This window comes from Leucopleurus acutus, assembly GCF_964270905.1.
Source record: "Leucopleurus acutus genome assembly, chromosome: 17".
Classification (NCBI taxonomy): domain Eukaryota; kingdom Metazoa; phylum Chordata; class Mammalia; order Artiodactyla; family Delphinidae; genus Leucopleurus; species Leucopleurus acutus.
The window spans coordinates 81,153,199-81,170,960 of record NC_139159.1 but is presented as its reverse complement, the minus strand read 5'-3'; the positions used below and the strand labels follow the sequence as shown (position 1 = coordinate 81,170,960).

Here is a 17,762-nt window from a genome sequence, read left to right as displayed (position 1 = left end):
AGGAGGAATGGGGACCAAGCACCAGCCCTCGGGCGGTCTGCTTGGGGCTCAGGCTCTGACCTTCTACTTCCCGGCCCCGCCCAGCCCCGGTGGCCTTGCACATAAGGCATGCCCTGGAGACAGGCGGCCTCAGTTTCTCAGCCTGTAAAAGGGGAACTTATACTCTCCCCAAGGTAGTTCAGAGCACTGGCGACAACGCCTGAGGCTGCGCGACACGAAGCCCGGCTCGGCGCGAGGGCAAGGAGTGTGATCCCGTAGTGGTTTTGCAAAGGCCTGGGCTGGAGGGCTGCACCACGGAGGTGAAATTTGAGCTGTGCGCCTTGAGGGCTTGGAAAGGCGCGCGGAGGGAGGAGTGGCATCTCCTTCGGGGTGCGCGGCCCCAGGAGCCAAAGCTTTTCTTTCCTTCTCAGCTGCTCTCCTCCTTTTCTCCCTCTGCGTCCCTCCGTCTCCTTCCTCCTCCCTGTCCCTCCCTGCGACCATCTAGCTCCCTCCACTTTTCATCACTCCTCTCCTCCCCCTCCTCCTTCCCTCGCTTCCCCGGCGTCTCTTCCAAAATCCGGAGCGGATCCCCGGCCCGGGACGGGCCCTGCGCATGCGCAGGGGCGGTGCCGGCTCAGCCGCTGGTCGGAAGCTCCCGCTCTAAGTCGGGGGAGCGCCCGAAGAGGCTACTCGGCCCCGCCGCCCGCCAGGCCGTTGGCTCCGGGCCCGGGGGTCCGGCTGTGTAAGTGCAAGGTGGGGGGCTCCCGGGCAGGGAGGGTGTCGGGTCGGCTGCGGGAGGGCTGTCCGTGTGTCACGGCGCTCGAGGGCGCCAGCCAGCGTGTGTCCCGCCGAGGGGCTCGCCTCAGCCCACACCTGCTCGGGCCACTTGCCCAGCCCCGTTACCCTGCCCGGAGCCCGGCCACACCTGTCCACGGCCGCGTCCGCACCTGCCGAGGGCCCGGCCCTGGCTCTCCTTAGCTCTCGGCTGTCGTCCCCTTCCCCTCTTCCGCCCGCGGGCCCCCTCCGCCCGGCCTCCCTCTGCTCCGCCCTTTGACCCGGGGCCGGCGGGTCTCGGGACCCGGCTGGGGCCGGCCTCCGGGCGGCGCTGCAGCCCGCGCCCCCGGCCGCCTTCCCCGCCCCGCGGTCCCGGGAGGCCCTCTTCTCCTTTTTCCTCCTCCTCCTCCTCTTTTGGATTCAAAGTGTCTCAGATCCCGCTCGGCGGCGGCAGGCGCTAATTCTCGGGGATGAGCTCCTCGAATTGCAAAGTCCGGCTTCTCCCGGCCAAGTCTCGGGAAGAGAGAGCACAGTGCCTGCCTTGGTCTCCTCCCCCGGCTCATTTGCCCCACGTGAATGCCCTTTAACACGGAGTTTTCTGGTGTTCGGATGGGGTTCTTGTGGATTTCACGTGTTTTTATAGAGAGAGGGATTACAGTGTTGAAAGCAGGGCTCGGTTTAGTTAAAGATGAGTTGAGGGTATGAGGCTGTGACATCCTCCATCCTCTCCCCGCCCCAGTTTAAACGCGACTGGCGATTTTTAAAACGTAGTTAATTGTCGTTTCCTACTCCAGCCCAGATAGTATTCCTTAACACGAAATAGCAGCACTAGAGGCATGATATTGGAGAACCAGGAATATTGCAGTCCTAAAGATGTCCTGGCAAGGTTTTTTGTTTTGTTTTTCTTAAACTGTGGGACAGTCCAATAGTATAGAGGGAAAAATAGTTGTCAAGAAATATTTTATCAAATAACAGCGTTATTGAGATAATGTTCACATACGATGAAGTCCACCCGTTTAAATTGTACATTGCAGTGGTTTTTAGTATATTCACTGTTGTGCAACCATTATTATTCCAGAACATTTTCCTCACTTCAAAAAGAAATTCCATACCCGTTGGCAGTCTCCCCTCCTGCAGCCCGGGGAGCCACAGATTTACTTTCTGTCTCTAAGGAGTTGCATATTTGGGGCATTTCATGTAAATGGAATCATACAGTATGTGGCCTTTTGTGCCTGGCTTCTTTCACTTAGCATAACGTTTTCAAGGTCCACCCATGTTGTAGTAGGGTCAGTACTTTGCTCCTTTTTATGGCTAAGTAATATTCTATTGTTATGGATAGATCACATTTTGTTTATGCATTTATCAGGTGATGGACACTTGCGTTGTTTCCACTTTTTGGCTCTTAGGAATAATACTGCTATGAATGTTCGCATACTAGTTTTTGTGTGGACACGTATTTTCAAATCTCTTTGGTATATACCTAGGAGTAGAATGGCTGTTTATATGGTAACTCTATGTTTAACTTTTTGAGGAACTACCAAGTTGAAGAAATATATTCTTGATGTTTTAATCTTTGTATTAGATTAGTCTCAGACACCAGAGCTGGCTCAGTGCCAGGGCTTATTTCATCAGATTCTTTCTCCCTTGAAGAAAGTAGTGGAAAAGCATGGACTCTGGAACCTGGCTCCAGTTTACCCCTTACAGATTAGGAGACCTTGAGCAGCACAGCTGACTGAGCCTGGTTCCTCATCTGTAAGGTTGAAAATGGGAATGCTTGTTTCTTAGGATTGTTGTGAAGTCTAACTATGATAAGTTGTAAAGTGCCCAGTGCAGCCCTTTTCCTACCTTATATATGAGACAAATTGCCTCCCGTGGTACTTGCGTATTTTGAATCTGGGGCAAAAGTGAACAAGAAGTTTGCTAATACTGAGCTGCCTCAGGGAAAACCCTTGCCTGAGGTTGTAAGGTTTACTGAGCTGTGGCATGGAGTTGATTGCTGGTCTGCTTTTCAGGGCCTAGTTGGAACTGGAAGGGACCCAGAGGGGTCTTTTAGTCCAGGGTGACTTCATTGTTTAGATTTCATAGATTGGTAAGTGCTAAAAAGCTGGAGGGCCAATCATAGGCTTGTCAATTTTTATTTTTGCCCAGATAGAATAATGGAAGAACAAGCGCCATCTCCCCCCCACCCATTGTTTTATAAAAGCAAGAATGTTTGGGAATTCCCTGGCAGTCCAGTGGTTAGGACTCTGTGCTTTCACTGCGGTGGCCCGGGTTCGGTCCCTGGTCAGGGAACTAAGATCCTACAAGCCGTGGGGCGCAGTCAATTAAAAAAAAAAAAAAAAAAAAAGAATGTTTTAACAGCAAAAAACAAGACAGTTCATAACCTAAAAATAAATGATAACAATAGTAGTTAATATTTATAAAGCACTTACTAAACTTACTTTAGTTTTATGGGAAGCTTAATATACATTGTTCATATTTTTCTCATTTTACTTCAGAGTAGAGAAATTGAACACCTCCTGTCCTCAACCTGTGTCAGACCCACAGGCCACCTGTGCACCTGTAACACACTTGCCTTTTTTGTGCATCAACTTTTTTGCTTATAGAAGAGGGGTGTTGGCAGGGGCAGTAGCATAATCTCCTGATAGATGAGAAGGGCGGGGGCCAGGCCCTGAAACTAGCCAACCTGCTGAAAAATGCACTGTAATTTTGAAGTTCGACCTTGTTCCTTTTTTTTTTTTTTTTTGTGGTACGCGGGCCTCTCACTGTTGTGGCCTCTCCCATTGCGGGGCACAGGCTCCGGACGCGCAGGCCCAGCGGCCATGGCTCACGGGCCCAGCCGCTCCGCGGCATGTGGGATCTTCCCGGACCGGGGCACGAACCCATGTCCCCTGCATCGGCAGGCGGACTCTCAACCACTGCGCCACCAGGGAAGCCCAATGTGGACCATTTTTAAAGTCTTTATTGAATTTGTTACAATATTGCTTCTGTGTTATGTTTTGGTTCCTTGGCTGCCAGGCATGTGGGATCATAGCTCCCTGACCAGGGATGGAACCCGCACCCCCTGCATTGGAAGGTGACGTCTTAACCGCCAGGGAAGTCCCCCTTCTTCCTTTTTTAACTCTTATGTTAAATGTTTAACATGTATGTACAGTTTAAAGAATGGCAAAACAAGCACCGCTGGATCTACCATCTAGCTTAAGAGACAGAACATAACTACTGCTTCTGAAGCCCACTGCTTCCCTTTCAAACTGCATTCCTCTTTGCCACCCAGGTAACCACTATCCAAATTTACTTTTTCTTTATAATTTTGCCATATGTGTAAACAAGATACTGTTTAAGTGTTGCCTGTTTTTGAACTTTACATGAATGGAATGGTGCTGCTTGTATCAATCCACAACTTGCTTTATTTGCCCATCATGTTTTTGAGATTCATCTTTGTTCCTGCAATGTCTCTCTAGATCATTCATTTTCACTGTTCTAAAGTATTTCATTGTGTTAAACGACCACAGTTTAGTTACCCATTCTCCTGACGGTGGACATTTGCGTTCTCTTCAGTTCTTGCTTCTGTGCACCTGCCAGCCACATGCCAGAATACGTGCCACCTGCCAAACAGGAGAGTTACCTTTGGTCTGCATCTTTGCAGACACGTGGTGTTTTTATACTTAAAACATTTTATCTTTATACCCATGTTCATAATAGTATTATTCATAGTAGCCAAAGCTAGGAACAACCCAAATGACCTTCAATGAATGAATAAATAAAATGTGGTATATATATGTACAATGAAATATTATTCGGCATTAAACAAGAAGGAGATTCTAATACATGCTACAACATGGACGAACCTTGAAGACATTCTGCTAAGTGAAATAAGCCAGCACAAAAGGACAAATAGCATATGATTCCACTTATGTGACGTGTCTAGCGTGGTCAGATTCTTAGAGACAGAAAGTAGATGGGGGTGTGCCAGGGGTGGGGGGATGGGCAGTTAGTGTTTCATGGGGACAGAGCTTCAGTGGTGAAGGTGAAAAAGTTCTGGAGATGGTTGCACAGCAGTGTAAGTGTACTTAATGCCATAGAACTCTGCATTTAAAAAGGTAAGTTCTGTGTTATGTATATGTTACCAAAATAATTATTTTTTTTTTTGGTCAATCTGGTGGGTATGAAATGGTCTATTCCTGTGGTTTTAATTTGCTGTCTCCTGATCGCCATTGAGGTGCAGCATCTTACTGTACACGTCTTGGCTACTTGAGTTTCCTCTTCAAAGATGTCTGTTTGTCCATTTTCTGATTGGGTTATGCATCTTTTTCTTACTCATGGATTACCCATTGTGCCAGTACTACTGTTGGAGAGTCTGTCCTTTCCTACTGTCCTAGAGTGGCTCCTCAGCTGTATTTCAAATTGCCATGCATGTGTGGATCTGGTTCTGGGCTTGATGACATTTCCATTTTTCTCTCTATCCCTGTGCCAATACTGTGCTGACTATAGGTTTTTTTTTTTCCCTACAGATTTACTGAAATATAATTCACATGCTATACAGTTCAACCATTTAAATATACAGTTCAGTGGTTTTTTAATGTATTCACAGAGCTGTACAACCATCACCACAATCAATTTTAGAACATTTCATCACCCCACGAAGAAACCCTATGTTCCATTAGCAGTTATGTCTGGTGGGACAAATGCCCCTCCCCATTGGTCGTTCCTCAGGAGTTTCTTGGCTATTGGCCATAAACTAACTTGTTACATTCCATGAAAAATCTGATAGTAATTCTAATCAGAATTGTGTTGAATCTATATACCAAAATGGGGAGAATGAACATCTTTATGATATAAACTTTTTCTACCCATGGGTATATCTGGGACCCTACCTTTTCCTCTCTACAGAGCCTGGCACGTGGGAAGTCCTCACTAGATGTTGGGGATGTGAATGATGAGGTTTTATATATCATTAGTTTCAACCATAGCCTTGCACAAAAGAGAAAACTAACCTCAGTGAAGCTACGTGACTCACTTATGGTCACAAAGAGTGACAGCCAGTGCTGGAGCCAACCCGACGCACGTGATGCTTGCAGTGAGTTCTCCGCCGCCTACTGCTGATGGGAGCAGCATCCTTTTTGCGAATGATACATGCTGGTTGGCCGCTTTCACTTTCGTTGGTTCCATCTTATCTGTAGGTGTTTTTCTTCTGGTGGGCCTGTGTGTGATGTGTGACATGTTAATAAAGATCTGTGTCTGGGAGAACTCTGGGCCGGGTGCAGGGAGTGCCCACTGAGCACATGCTTGAATTGGGAAAAGACACAGTAAAGGTTGGAATTTCCATTACGGTTCAAACTTCCTGATTTCTATGACCTATTATACCTTGATTTAGCCCACCTTAATTTTGGATGCACAAATATGGAAAAACTTGATGAAACGTGATTGTACGGTATTGTAGAGAGAGGACCTTGTATGATTTTTCTCTTTCTTTTTTCTAACACTTGTTCTCCTGGGCCTTACAGATCCTGCACCCATTCAGCAGTGTCCAGGGCTTGCTCGGTGCTGCACTGAAGCAAAATTTGTTTATAAGGGCCTTTCCTCATCTACTCTGGGCCTCCGTCTTCTTCTCTGCACAATGAAGGCTTAGACTAGATAAGGGTTTTTCAATATCTTTGCCACCTTTTAGAAACAGAAAACTCTCAAATCTCCCTCCCCACCCACCCCAATGCTTAAGATTTTGATACGTCCCCCAAGGGGTGACATCCCTCTTTGTTGAAAGTTGATGTGCTTTTGGTTCTCTCCAGGAGGTGCAGAAAAGACTCCGCAGAGAATTATTGCAGGGAGGGGCCGGGGGCCAGTGTATCACACTTTGCAGTGTGAGTGCCGGGGCAGGGGCTGGGGTGGGGGTGCGGGAGCGCCTGCCTTTCAATACTGCAGCTGATGTGGCCTCTCTGTGATCTTGCACAATGTGACCGACTTCTCTTTCCCTCAGTTTCTTCATGTGTGAAGTTGGGGTGATATTATTTAGAGGTTTTCATGAGATAATATACACATAAGCTTTTTGTGTCCTGGGTAGAAACAAGACCAGTTAGCGGGTCAGAGTTTTCTTAAAAAAAAAAAAAAACAAAAAAACTTTTTCCTGCTGCTCTGTCCAGGTGTGTTGTGAAGCTCCTGGAGGGTGAGGGTTGACTCTGAAGTCCAGCATGGGGTAGGTGGCCCCAGGATCTGCATGCCCCAAATTGCTCCCACCTCCCTCCCCAGTCCTCTTCCTCTCAGCCCAGGATGAAATCCCTGCCATTAGACTTACTCAGAGGTCTAGTGGAAATGGCCTTTTATTTTTATTGTTTCATCTGGGAGGGCTGCTGTCATGATCTCTGTAGTCAGGTTCTGGTGAACCGAAGGCTATGCAATTTGGAGTTCCTAGTCAAGAAAAAGAAAACACAATTACAAATACAAAATTAGATATAGGGCCATGGAAGGGGCTCTTGCACGTGGGGGCCACTAGCTCTGTTAGCTGCACAGTACAGCGGCCTCTGGCCGTGAGTACCCACCCCTGTACTCTGAAGTAGGAGAGACCAGTGAGGTCAGTGGAAAGATTTACTGAGTGTATCTCACGGGCTAGGCGTTTCCCTACTTGTATGGTGTATTCCTTATTTGATACAATGAGCTCATTTAATCTCAATAGCCTTTAAAAAAATTAGACCTTTTATTTTGAGATGTAATGTAGATTCCCATGCAGTTGTAAGAGATAATATTGAGAGAACTTATGGACCCTTTGCCCAGTTTCCCTTAATGGTACTGTCTTGCAAAGTTATGGTACCATATTAAAACCAGAATATTGACTCACTAACCCTTTGAGGTTTGTGTTATTATCCACATTTTAATTCATGATAAAACTGGGGTTTAAAGAAGCACACAGGCCTGCTCCAGGTCACTGACGTTGTTAGTGTAGAGTCAGGGGTGGAACGTGGGCTTCACATTTCTGGGCAGTGCCATTATGATGGTCTGTGGAAGGGGGCAGCATTCATTTGCTTGTTTGTTCATTCATTCAGCAAACATTTATTAACTCCTACGGGCCAGATGCTTTCCTATGGGTTATCTAATTGAATTCTTCAACAGTACTGAGAATCAGGTAATGTTGTTTTCTTTCTTTCTTTCTTTTTAAATTTTTATCGGAGTAGTGTTGATGTTGCTTTCTTTTTATATCTCACAAAATTCACTCAGAGAGGTTATTAAAACTCCCCCAAGGAAGCACAGTTCGTAAAGGAGGGATAGTAACCGTGTAGAGCCTCCCCTTCTACGTCAGGCAGTATGCCTGGCACTTCGCATTTGCAGCCTTCCTCAATCCAGATATCTTCTTAGCAAGCAAGTTTTATTATCACCATTATTTTTCAGTTCAGGAGCTCAAGTGGACTGGAGTTCAAGTCCAGACCATCTGATTCCACTGTGGTTCTTTTCATTCTGTTCTGCTGAGGGGCCGGGGAAGCAGTTCCTTCCGTTGTTCAGTCATTTATTCAGCTTTCTGAGCACTGACTCCACATCAGTGCCTGGCGCCTGGCCAGGAGTTGGAAACAGAAAACAAGAGATGGCCCCTTTTCTGCAGGAGCTCCAAGCCTGGTCCAAGAGCAGGGGATTGTGATAAGAGCTGTGATAGCCATATGCAGAACTCCGAGGACAAAGTGTTCCCCACAGCTTTGCTTGGGGCTTACCCTGTCTTCCAGCTGGTGGACGCCAGCATCACCGCATTCCCCAGTGCGCCGGCAGCCTGCAAAACCCGGTGCGCCTCAAAGCCTCTGTTTCTCTCTGGGCAGGGTCTTCACCATGAGTGTCCCTGACTACATGCAGTGTGCTGAGGACCACCAGACTCTCCTCGTGGTGGTCCAGCCCGTGGGGATCGTCTCGGAGGAGAACTTCTTCAAGATCTACAAGAGGATCTCGTCCGTGAGCCAGATCAGCGTGCGCGACTCGCAGCGCGTGCTCTATATCCGCTATCGGCACCACTACCCGCCCGAGAACAACGAGTGGGGTGACTTCCAGACCCACCGCAAGGTCGTGGGCCTCATCACTATCACAGACTGCTTCTCGGCCAAGGACTGGCCGCAGACTTTCGAGAAGTTCCACGTGCAGAAGGAGATCTACGGCTCCACGCTCTACGACTCGCGGCTCTTCGTCTTCGGGCTGCAGGGGGAGATAGCCGAGCAGCCGCGCACCGACGTGGCCTTCTACCCCGGCTATGAGGACTGCGGGACGGTGGAGAAGAGGATCGAGGACTTCATCGAGTCGCTGTTCATTGTGCTTGAGTCCAAGCGTCTGGACAGGGCCACGGACAAGTCCGGGGACAAGATCCCGCTCCTCTGCGTCCCATTCGAGAAGAAGGACTTCGTGGGACTGGACACGGATAGTAGGTAAGTCTCCCTGGAGCCCAGGCTCCTCAGCGTGGGCTGCTTCCCGACCTCCAGAGAGGGAGAAGCAAGTGGGAGCGTAGAAACAAGGGAGCGGGGGGAAAGGGTGCAGTCCACTGGTTTTCAGACTTAAAAATGGGACAGCCTTTGGTTCAGGGGAATCCGTTTAGGGTTCGTGTGGACACTTACTGCCCCTTTTCAGCTGGGAGCCCTGGTGGGTCCCCCTGGAGCGCTGTCCAGTAGGGTAGCCACTGTCACTAAGACTGTGGAGGAGGCTGGTCTGAGCCGGGACGTGCTGTAGGTAAAATGCACGTCAGATGCTGAGACCTAGTCTAGGAAAAAGAATGTAAACTATCTCAGTATTTCTTTTTTATTGATTACATGTTGAAATAACACTTTACATGTATTAGATTAAATAAAACACGTTATTCAAATCTGTTGCGAGTGTTTGGTTCTCACTGTTTAAAATGTGCAAACTAGAAGGCTTTATTTACGTGGAACACTGTCTTCCTGTTGGACGGCGCTGCCCTCCGGCACAGTGTGAAGACTGTTATTCAGCCTCATCCCTTCAATGTGCAGATGAGGTGCTGAACGCAGAGAGGCGGCCCAGTGAGGTGCTAGCTGAGCTGGGGGTCGGGCCGTGCCTCCTGCCTCCCAGTCCCCGGGCGCCTGCAGGGCTCAGGTCCTCCACCTGCCAGAGGGCCACGCCACGGCAGCGCTGGAGCCCCCGCTTATGCTTAGGGTATCAGAAATGCTGTGGGGGCTTCCGAAAGAGCGCCCCACGCAGAGGAAGGTGTGTTCATGGTTTCTGTGTCTCAGGGAGTGTCAGACAGAGCAGGGAAAGTTCAGTCCTCACTTTGTCCCTGTGATTAAGTCACCAGAATTGCAGACGAGCTCTGCTGGGCCGTCTGCTTCCCCTCTCTGCCCTCTGCTCAGTTTCCCTGTGTGGCCAGTGCGGTGTCCCTCCTGCAGGAGAGGATGAGACACACGCCTTTGCCGAGACGTGGTCCCCTTTGCTGGGGAGAGCGCGGGTAGCTGTGTCACTCCTGGCCTTGGGCCCTGGGCCCTGAGTCTGTCCTCCCCGCTCTGTACAGGTCGCACGATGGTCTCCCAGGTGAGGATGGGGGACATGGTGTGGGTGCCGCAGTGCCCGCTGCACAGCAGGTGCTTAGGGTTTCCTGAACTTACCTAAGGTCAGACCCGACTTTCTGGTTGTCGATAAGTTAGAGGAGAAGATGTCACAGAATTGAGGGAAAAAGTCCAGGCAGCCCTACGAGTGAGAGGCACAGAGTCCCCGAGCCACTCCTGCAGGTGGTGCCTGGCAGGGTCTGGAGGAATTTTCATTTCCTCACCCGGACACGTCTGCGTGGTCTAAGGAAAGGGCAAGGCATGTCGTACCCACGATCCGTACTTAGTTTTCGCATGACCCTGTGATCTACATGCCAGCACTCCCCTTCTCCCCTTGGAGCCGAGGTGGCAAGGGTTAGGAGCCCAGGCACCGCGGAGGGGCAGAGCTGCCAGCACCAGGCCCGCTCCCGGCCAGCTCCTCACCGCACCTGTTGCCTCCTGCTGAGCCCCGGGCGTCAGGTGGGGTGGATGCCGTGGTGATCATCCCTCACAAGGTGGGGCCTCACGGGCACACAGCATCACAGTGCCTGCGGCGTCGGCAGGGACTGCCTTCCCCTCCCTGGACAGACTGGTGGGTGAGTGGCTGAAGCCAGGAACCCTGCCCTGACCCCGTGGCCAGTGCCTTATCCTTGCCAGACGAGGCACTGGTGACATTTCTGCTCATCAGCTTCTTGGCTTTGAGGTTGCAGACCCACCAGGGAATGCCAGTTTGTTTTGGCCTTTTGAAATCTGTGCCCACAATTGGGCAGGAATAGCTAGTTTCAGGATACTGTGCTTGGTGCATGGTGGCTGACCCTATTGCCAAGGGTTTATGCAGAGTGAATGAAACCTCCCTCCTGGTGGGTCCATTCTGTTCTCGCGGTACCGTAAACTCTCAGCCATCATGTGCACTTCAGTGAGATAATGATGCCAGTGACCTCAAGTCAAACACATTCTACTCCAGTCACTGTTCATCCCTTGTTGCTTTCACTAGTCTCAGTTATCTAATTTTTAAAACAACAGTTAGGTGCAGGGACAGAGCCTAACTCTCCTGCGGCTCTTGGTAGGGGTGATAAAAAGTGTCCAACCTGAAGTGAGATTGCATTTTGTGGCTCGAAAGGAAACGTCTAGATGTAGGTGGAGGTTTGGTTGGTGGCGCTGACAGGCTCCACGGCAGGTGCTGCCAACCTGAGGCCCCAGCCTTCCCAGGGGCGTAGGTGTGGGTGGGCTTTACTGAACGTCCACGTGTGCCCCTGGCCTCATCAAAGCCCACGTCAATTCTTGACCATGCTGTCAAAGTTATTTTTGTTCTGGTGTGTTTCTAATTTTTGCTTGTTCCTCTTTCTTTTCTTTTCCTTTGTTCTTTTTCTCTCATACCGCCCTGTGAGTATGTTGTTGGGTCTGAAAAGGTAGGCTGTGAACACGTTACATTGAAAATAGCTAGATTTCCCTCTGTGCTGCCTTCTTACCGCCTTCATCGCTTTAAAAAACAAAAACTTAACTGCTGCTTTGATCCATGTATTATCCTGGTCATCATTTTATTTTCTAATTTTTTCGAATTTTCGCTTTTTTTAGCACATAACCCACTGATGTTTGATAGCTATTCAAACACTTGCTTTGGGGAACCTGTTTGGTCTTCCTTATATTTGGCGACAAATGAGCCCTTATTAATTTTTGTTTGTTTGTTTTGAGGAAGTGAGTTGCTAATTGATTTAAGCGGCTGCCGGCCGAGGGGTTTTCACGGGATATTTTAACTTGGAAGTCAAAGTCTGCCGCACCTTGCTTGATTCTGGCTTTTAAATGAACGCATTAGGCCTGCGGTTCTTGGCTGTCGCTGGCGATGTGCATGGTGGTGCTTACTGGCCAGTGGTCACCGGTGAAGAGGTGACCGGCTTGGGGGTCTGCTGGCCGTGGAGGGACGCTGTTGGAGGAGCGGACACCAGATTTACTTTTGCTTTCACCTTGACCATGCCATTTACTTTACTTTGTTGGAGCAACTTTCTGTCATAAAGGGGCAGAGGCTAGTCTAAAATCCATGCCAGTCTTTTGCCCCCTTTCTGAGGGCAGGTTTTCTAGGTATCAGAAAAATATGTCCTTCTCCTAGATAGCTAGTTCGTTTGGATCTGGTGGACACAAGGGCCTCTCTAAGTGACCACGGCTTCTTCTCTGCTTTAGCCAATAAGCGTTCAGAGCCAGGTCTGTGGTTTACCTTAGCAGATGTATAGGCCCTACCTGCACCAGCCTTTACTTTAAACCCACGTTGGCAAGAAATAGCTGATTCTTTATTTGTTGAGGCTAATGTCTGCCACTGATGGGCATGTCATTAGTTTGCAACTCCATCGCCCAAGGTCAGCTGTGAAGGGAGATGCTTTGGCTGACCTAGGACCTCGCGTTCTTCCCCCGGGTTCATCTCACCCCTGGGGAAGGGTTTTGCCACACCACCGTGCTGGCCGGGAGGCCTTGTTTCTCCTTTAATGCTCTGGTCCAAATGTGGACCCTTCATCTTTCATCGAAATAGGCCAGACTTTCTGCAAGGGTCCATCTCATTCTGGGGCGGGGGGACAAAACAGAAGTAAGTGTAGCAAGTGCAAGAAGTTGAGGCCATCTGGGTTGGAAAACATAGGGTGGGATCCTGTGATGGCTGGGCTGTGCCCTGGGTGCAGGGCCTTTCCCATGGCTCCCTAGACTCAGAAGCTGGAGTTGAAGTGGCGTGGGAGTGGGGAGAAGATGGGGTCTTCTTTGAGGGAGGGAGGAAGGCCTGGGGTGGTGTGGAGCCCTGCGGTCCAGTGGACTATCTTCCCCACGGACACAAGGCAGATCAGACAGGGGATCTGAGGGCGGAGGGGATGGGCATTGGGAGGAGGGGCTGACGTGTGGAAGGACTGTTGGATAGTTCTGGAATAGTCTTTCCCCTCAAAATAGACTTAAAAAAATCCAAATCTCTTAAGAACATTGATAGTTACTATGCAGGAAGCAGCTCTGTTTTGATCCTTCTAAGGGTAAGGCACTACACTGGTGGACACAAAAAATAGGACAGTCTATCCCAGGGGCTTGATACTTACTAGAGGGAATATGCAAGTTTATAAGGGGAGAAGGGTGGGGGAGGGAAACTAGCAAGGCTCTGTATCAGGCACCAGTCAGCCTCCCCACCTACATATTTCATTCATGCCACATCGATGCCATCTGAGGTGGGTGGTAGCAGCCCCCTTTTCCAGAGTGGGAAGGCTTCTCAGAGAGGTTAAGTCATTAGCCCAGCATCACAGGGCTAGTAAATGCTGTAGCAGGATTCAAGCATGGCCCTGTCAGGCTTTCAAGGATGTGTTCTCACTACTAATTCTGTTACCTCCCTGTTACATCTGGAATGGTAAAGTGGATCAGTTTTGGAGCCTTTCAGAAAAAGTCTCTGACTTAAGTGCTGCAGGTCTATGTCATGAAGCACAGACTTGTCTGATGGTGAGGAAGCATCAGCGTGCTTTACATCCCCGTGTTGAAGGTCTTCATTTCACTCCAATGATGACATGCTTGCAAATGACGCACAGGTGCAACATCAGACTTAGAAACTTCCGAACTTGTAATGGAAACTGTCCAGCCCTCCCTTGATCTGCTTTCCTCAGCAGAATGTAACTATGCTGCAGGGTAGGCCTGGGCTCTCTCTATGGAGTGAAGGTTAAATATCCAACGTTAGCATAAAACAGTTCAGATGGAGGAAATTGACATTGATGATTTATTGGAAGATTTCATAAGACAAGATGCAGAATCAGTTAATGGCCCATATACCATCTGAAATTGAGTACAGAACATTGCATTTCTTATTTTCTATTCAGAGCTGTCTTACAATATAAAGCTGTCTACTTTGGAACTTTAGCTCCACCAAAGGGACACCTGTCAGCGTTTATGCGCAATGCACGTAATCTAGGTTTCCTCAGTCCATAATATGCTAGTGCAAAATCATGGGCTGTAGCTATCACTTAATTATGCAAATACCTTTAAAACTATATAATACCAAAAAGAAAAAAAAAGAGAGATTACCTTTATCCAAGTTCCTTTGGATTTTAATTGCAAACTGTTGTTGAGCAGCTCTGGTTTTCCTTTGGATTTGAATATATACATTCTTTGCATGTAAATTGGTTTTTGGATTAGAATATACCAAGCCCTTTTTTCCCACAAGCCACATAAATAGTACCCAAATTGCACACATATGAAACATTTTTTTCTTTTATCTGATCAGAAGTCATGAGAATAATACAGCGTATATCTGTAGTTGAATTGTCCTTAGTGTAAAGTGCAGTGTGAACGCCTTCTGTGACAGTGCTTGCGGCTGTGTGTTAGGTGTTTTTGCACAGCTTCTAGAAAGGATGCCTTTCCCTTTATCTGGGGAGGCTGCAGGTCTTTGCCTGTGATTTAGGTATGATTGATTTGAGGCCATTATGACTTAGGGGTTATCGGGTTTTTAATTTTTCTATCAATCCTTATTTCCAGTTCCTTTAACCCAGTGGTTATAACTTGTAAGAATACTGAAATAACTCTTTGAAGTATTTAGAGCATATTCACATTTTTGGCTAAGTTCTATTGCTCATGGCTTTGAAATTCACCATTAGTTTTGAAATTTACAACAAATTATGGCATATTTTGAATATTTACATTTTGTGTTAATGTTACATTTATTTGCCACTGTGGCTTCATGTTGTATTCTTCTTTATTATACTGTTTGCTCGTATGTTTTTCTTCCTTATCCATAAACATATTCAATGGTCACACAATGTGACTATTCTAATAATGTATATATAAGAACTCTGAACTTTTAGAGAGACTTAAAAAACGTGACATTACCATTTTCAAATGATCCGTGAAAGAAGGATCCGTGTCTTTTTGGAAAAAGAATTTTGATGAGAAAGCTTATATTCTAAATTCCAAAATTGGCTTAAAATATTTTAGTTTAAAGTATTTTGTAGTTTAGCTAACTACAAATCGAATTGACTTAATTCCTTTATCTGTTTCTTACTGTGTTTTCAAAGGATTGGAACAGAATTGCTCATAATCTTGAGATGACCCAGTCTTGGGACATATAGTACTTCAAGAGTTAAATACTTTAATTTATATAAATCTGTGATAGAATTTTGTTTGTATGGTATTTTGGAGATTTCCTCCAAAGTATTAGGGTTCATTCTATTTTTATATAATTTCGAATATTTTATATTGTTTTGTTGAATCGTATGACCTTAATATGAAAAACTATGAGCATATTTAGCTGACTCCTTTTTGTAAAAATCCTGTATTTTCAAAACCAACTGTTTCTGATCACAGTGGTTGCACTTTTTATTTTTGAAAATGTTCTGGGCTATATTTTGCTACAGTAGATGTGCACCTTTGTAAGTTCATACGAAGATGTAATAATTTACTTTTTTTGGAGAGTTAAGACAGGATGCTTTAAAGCAAATTTTAGTCTAACAGGATAGGAGTAGAGTCTACTGAAAAAAAGTCTAATTCAAAATCTATTGAGTCAACATCATGGTGGTATTTGTAAACTGAGCCACGTATTAAAAGTCCACAGTCGTGGTCATGGAGGAGGAAAATGTGCATTTGGACGCTGAATTCTTTTCTGGTTAGAGCAGGAGGACACGGCAAGAAAGCAGGCCAAGCACTGCCCACCTTTGGGAGGGAGAGGCCCACAGGTGCAGAGGTTGGAGGCAGGGAAGGCTTCCATGAGAAACTGAGTTGAAATGAGCCCTAAGGTGGGTGGGAAGTAGCTAGACCGAAGGGTCAGGTGGCCCCTGCGGTCACTGGGGGCCTTGGTACTGTGGTAAGGCTGGGGAACGCAGGAGGCAGTGCGGGGGGGTGGGGGCTAGAACTGTACTGGGGAAACTTTGAAGGCTTTGAAGTGAGGGAGTGACCTAATCAGATTTGTGCTTTGGGAAGGCCACTCTGGCAGTGTGTGTGTGTGAGAGAGAGAGAGAGAGAGAGAGAGAGAGGGAGAGAGAGAGAGAGAGAGAGAGAGAGAGAGAGAGAGAGAGAGTGTGTGTGTGTGTGTGTGTGTGTGTGTGTGTGTGTGTGTGTGTAGCAGGGATGAAGGGGAGGGTGGTACAGGGTGGGCGGGTCATTAGAAGACCATTAGAGGGCTGTTGAGGTGACCAGTTGGGGAGAGATGGTAGGGTGTGCTTGGGGATGGCGGGGCAGTTTAGATGCAGTATTTTCTTACAGGGAGGGCTTGTTGGCGGGGGCCATCCTAGCAGTGCCTTGTGGCTGGGAAGAAAACAGATAGAGGACAAGCCGACTTTCCTCTTCTCTCCTTCTCTGTGTTACGTGATGGTCTTAGTTCAGCGAACATTTGGAACAGAAAAGCTACATTCCAGAGTTAGATCTGATGGGATTTAAGTTTGTATTGAGATCTGTACATTCATTTAGCTAGAAACTTCACATCTTTTGGATTAGCATAGGGGTTTTCTTTCTTGATAAGATTGCTTTCTTGGTTAGAGGAAATTTAATACAGCTGCTGTTTTTCTTGAAAAATCTTATCTTTTAAGAAATTTAATATTCAAAAGAATAGGAATATTTAAAAATGATAAAGCAGGATTTTGGTGTAGTTTCTTTGGTTTCTGAGTTGATACAGAGTTAGACGCTTTTGCATTATTTAATAGCACATCCTTGCCAATATTTAAAGAGCTGTTAGCGAGGGTCCCAGGCCCCACCTCTCAGAGTATCATTAAAGCTTGCTCTGAAATAGTGACGATAAAGGTCTTGTTTGCAAAAGCCAAACAGTTGGCTTATAATATGCAGCATAGCTCTCTTTATAAAATAATAATAGGTTTGAGGTTAAGAAAGTGGAAGATAATTGATTTTTTTAAAAAGCTGAAACATAAACTTTCTTGTGCTAATGTTGTGATTGGAAAATTTGAAAAGAGAAAGGCTGCTCTAATATTATCCATGTGAAATACGTGTATCCTATTAGGTTTAAAAAATAACTTTGCTCATAAACTGGCAATGATGGTGGCTGGCTTTCAATTGTGGAGCCTAAGGTTGCCTTCTTAGCATTTTTTTTGTAGCGAGGGAATTGAAAAGTGCTTAGCCAGTGTGCTTTTGGGGCAGAAGTCGGGCATTAGCAATGATACATTTCTGTGCATTTTACTTTATAGACATTACAAGAAGCGGTGCCAAGGGCGCATGCGGAAGCATGTGGGGGATTTGTGCCTGCAGGCCGGGATGCTGCAGGACTCCCTGGTCCATTACCATATGTCCGTGGACCTGCTTCGCGCAGTGAATGACTTTCTGTGGCTTGGAGGTAAGGTTATCTGATGAAGATGATCACATATGTAATTACAGCAACTGCTACTTGAAATAAGAGAAAACCTAGAAACAGTGGCTCTAAAAACATATGGAGAGGGAGGGGAAGCCGTCAGCTGAGCTGGTTGCAGTGGGGAGTCTTCCGGGGTAACTGCCTCACCTTATCTCCTGCCACTTTCCCACCCAGCCCTGCACTGCAGTCCTGCTGAAGCAAGCATGCACTTTCCTCAAAAACACACT

At 47.2% G+C, this 17,762-nt stretch overlaps 1 protein-coding gene across 3 annotated transcripts in view; it reads left to right on the top strand.

The window, feature by feature from the left end:
* The first annotated feature begins 625 nt into the window (after positions 1 to 625).
* Positions 626 to 17,762, top strand: part of TRAPPC9 (trafficking protein particle complex subunit 9) — a 509,341-nt gene continuing 492,204 nt past the window's right edge. For 2 of the 3 annotated variants that reach the window (XM_082858827.1, XM_082858825.1), the window contains exons 1-3: positions 626 to 721; positions 8,547 to 9,140; positions 17,375 to 17,520. In XM_082858827.1, coding sequence (XP_082714953.1) covers positions 8,557 to 9,140; positions 17,375 to 17,520 — 730 coding nt within the window. In that variant the 5' untranslated portion in view covers positions 626 to 721; positions 8,547 to 8,556. Of the gene's footprint in view, positions 733 to 8,546; positions 9,141 to 17,374; positions 17,521 to 17,762 lie in introns of all 3 variants that reach the window. The other variant, XM_082858826.1, reaches the window with a different exon arrangement.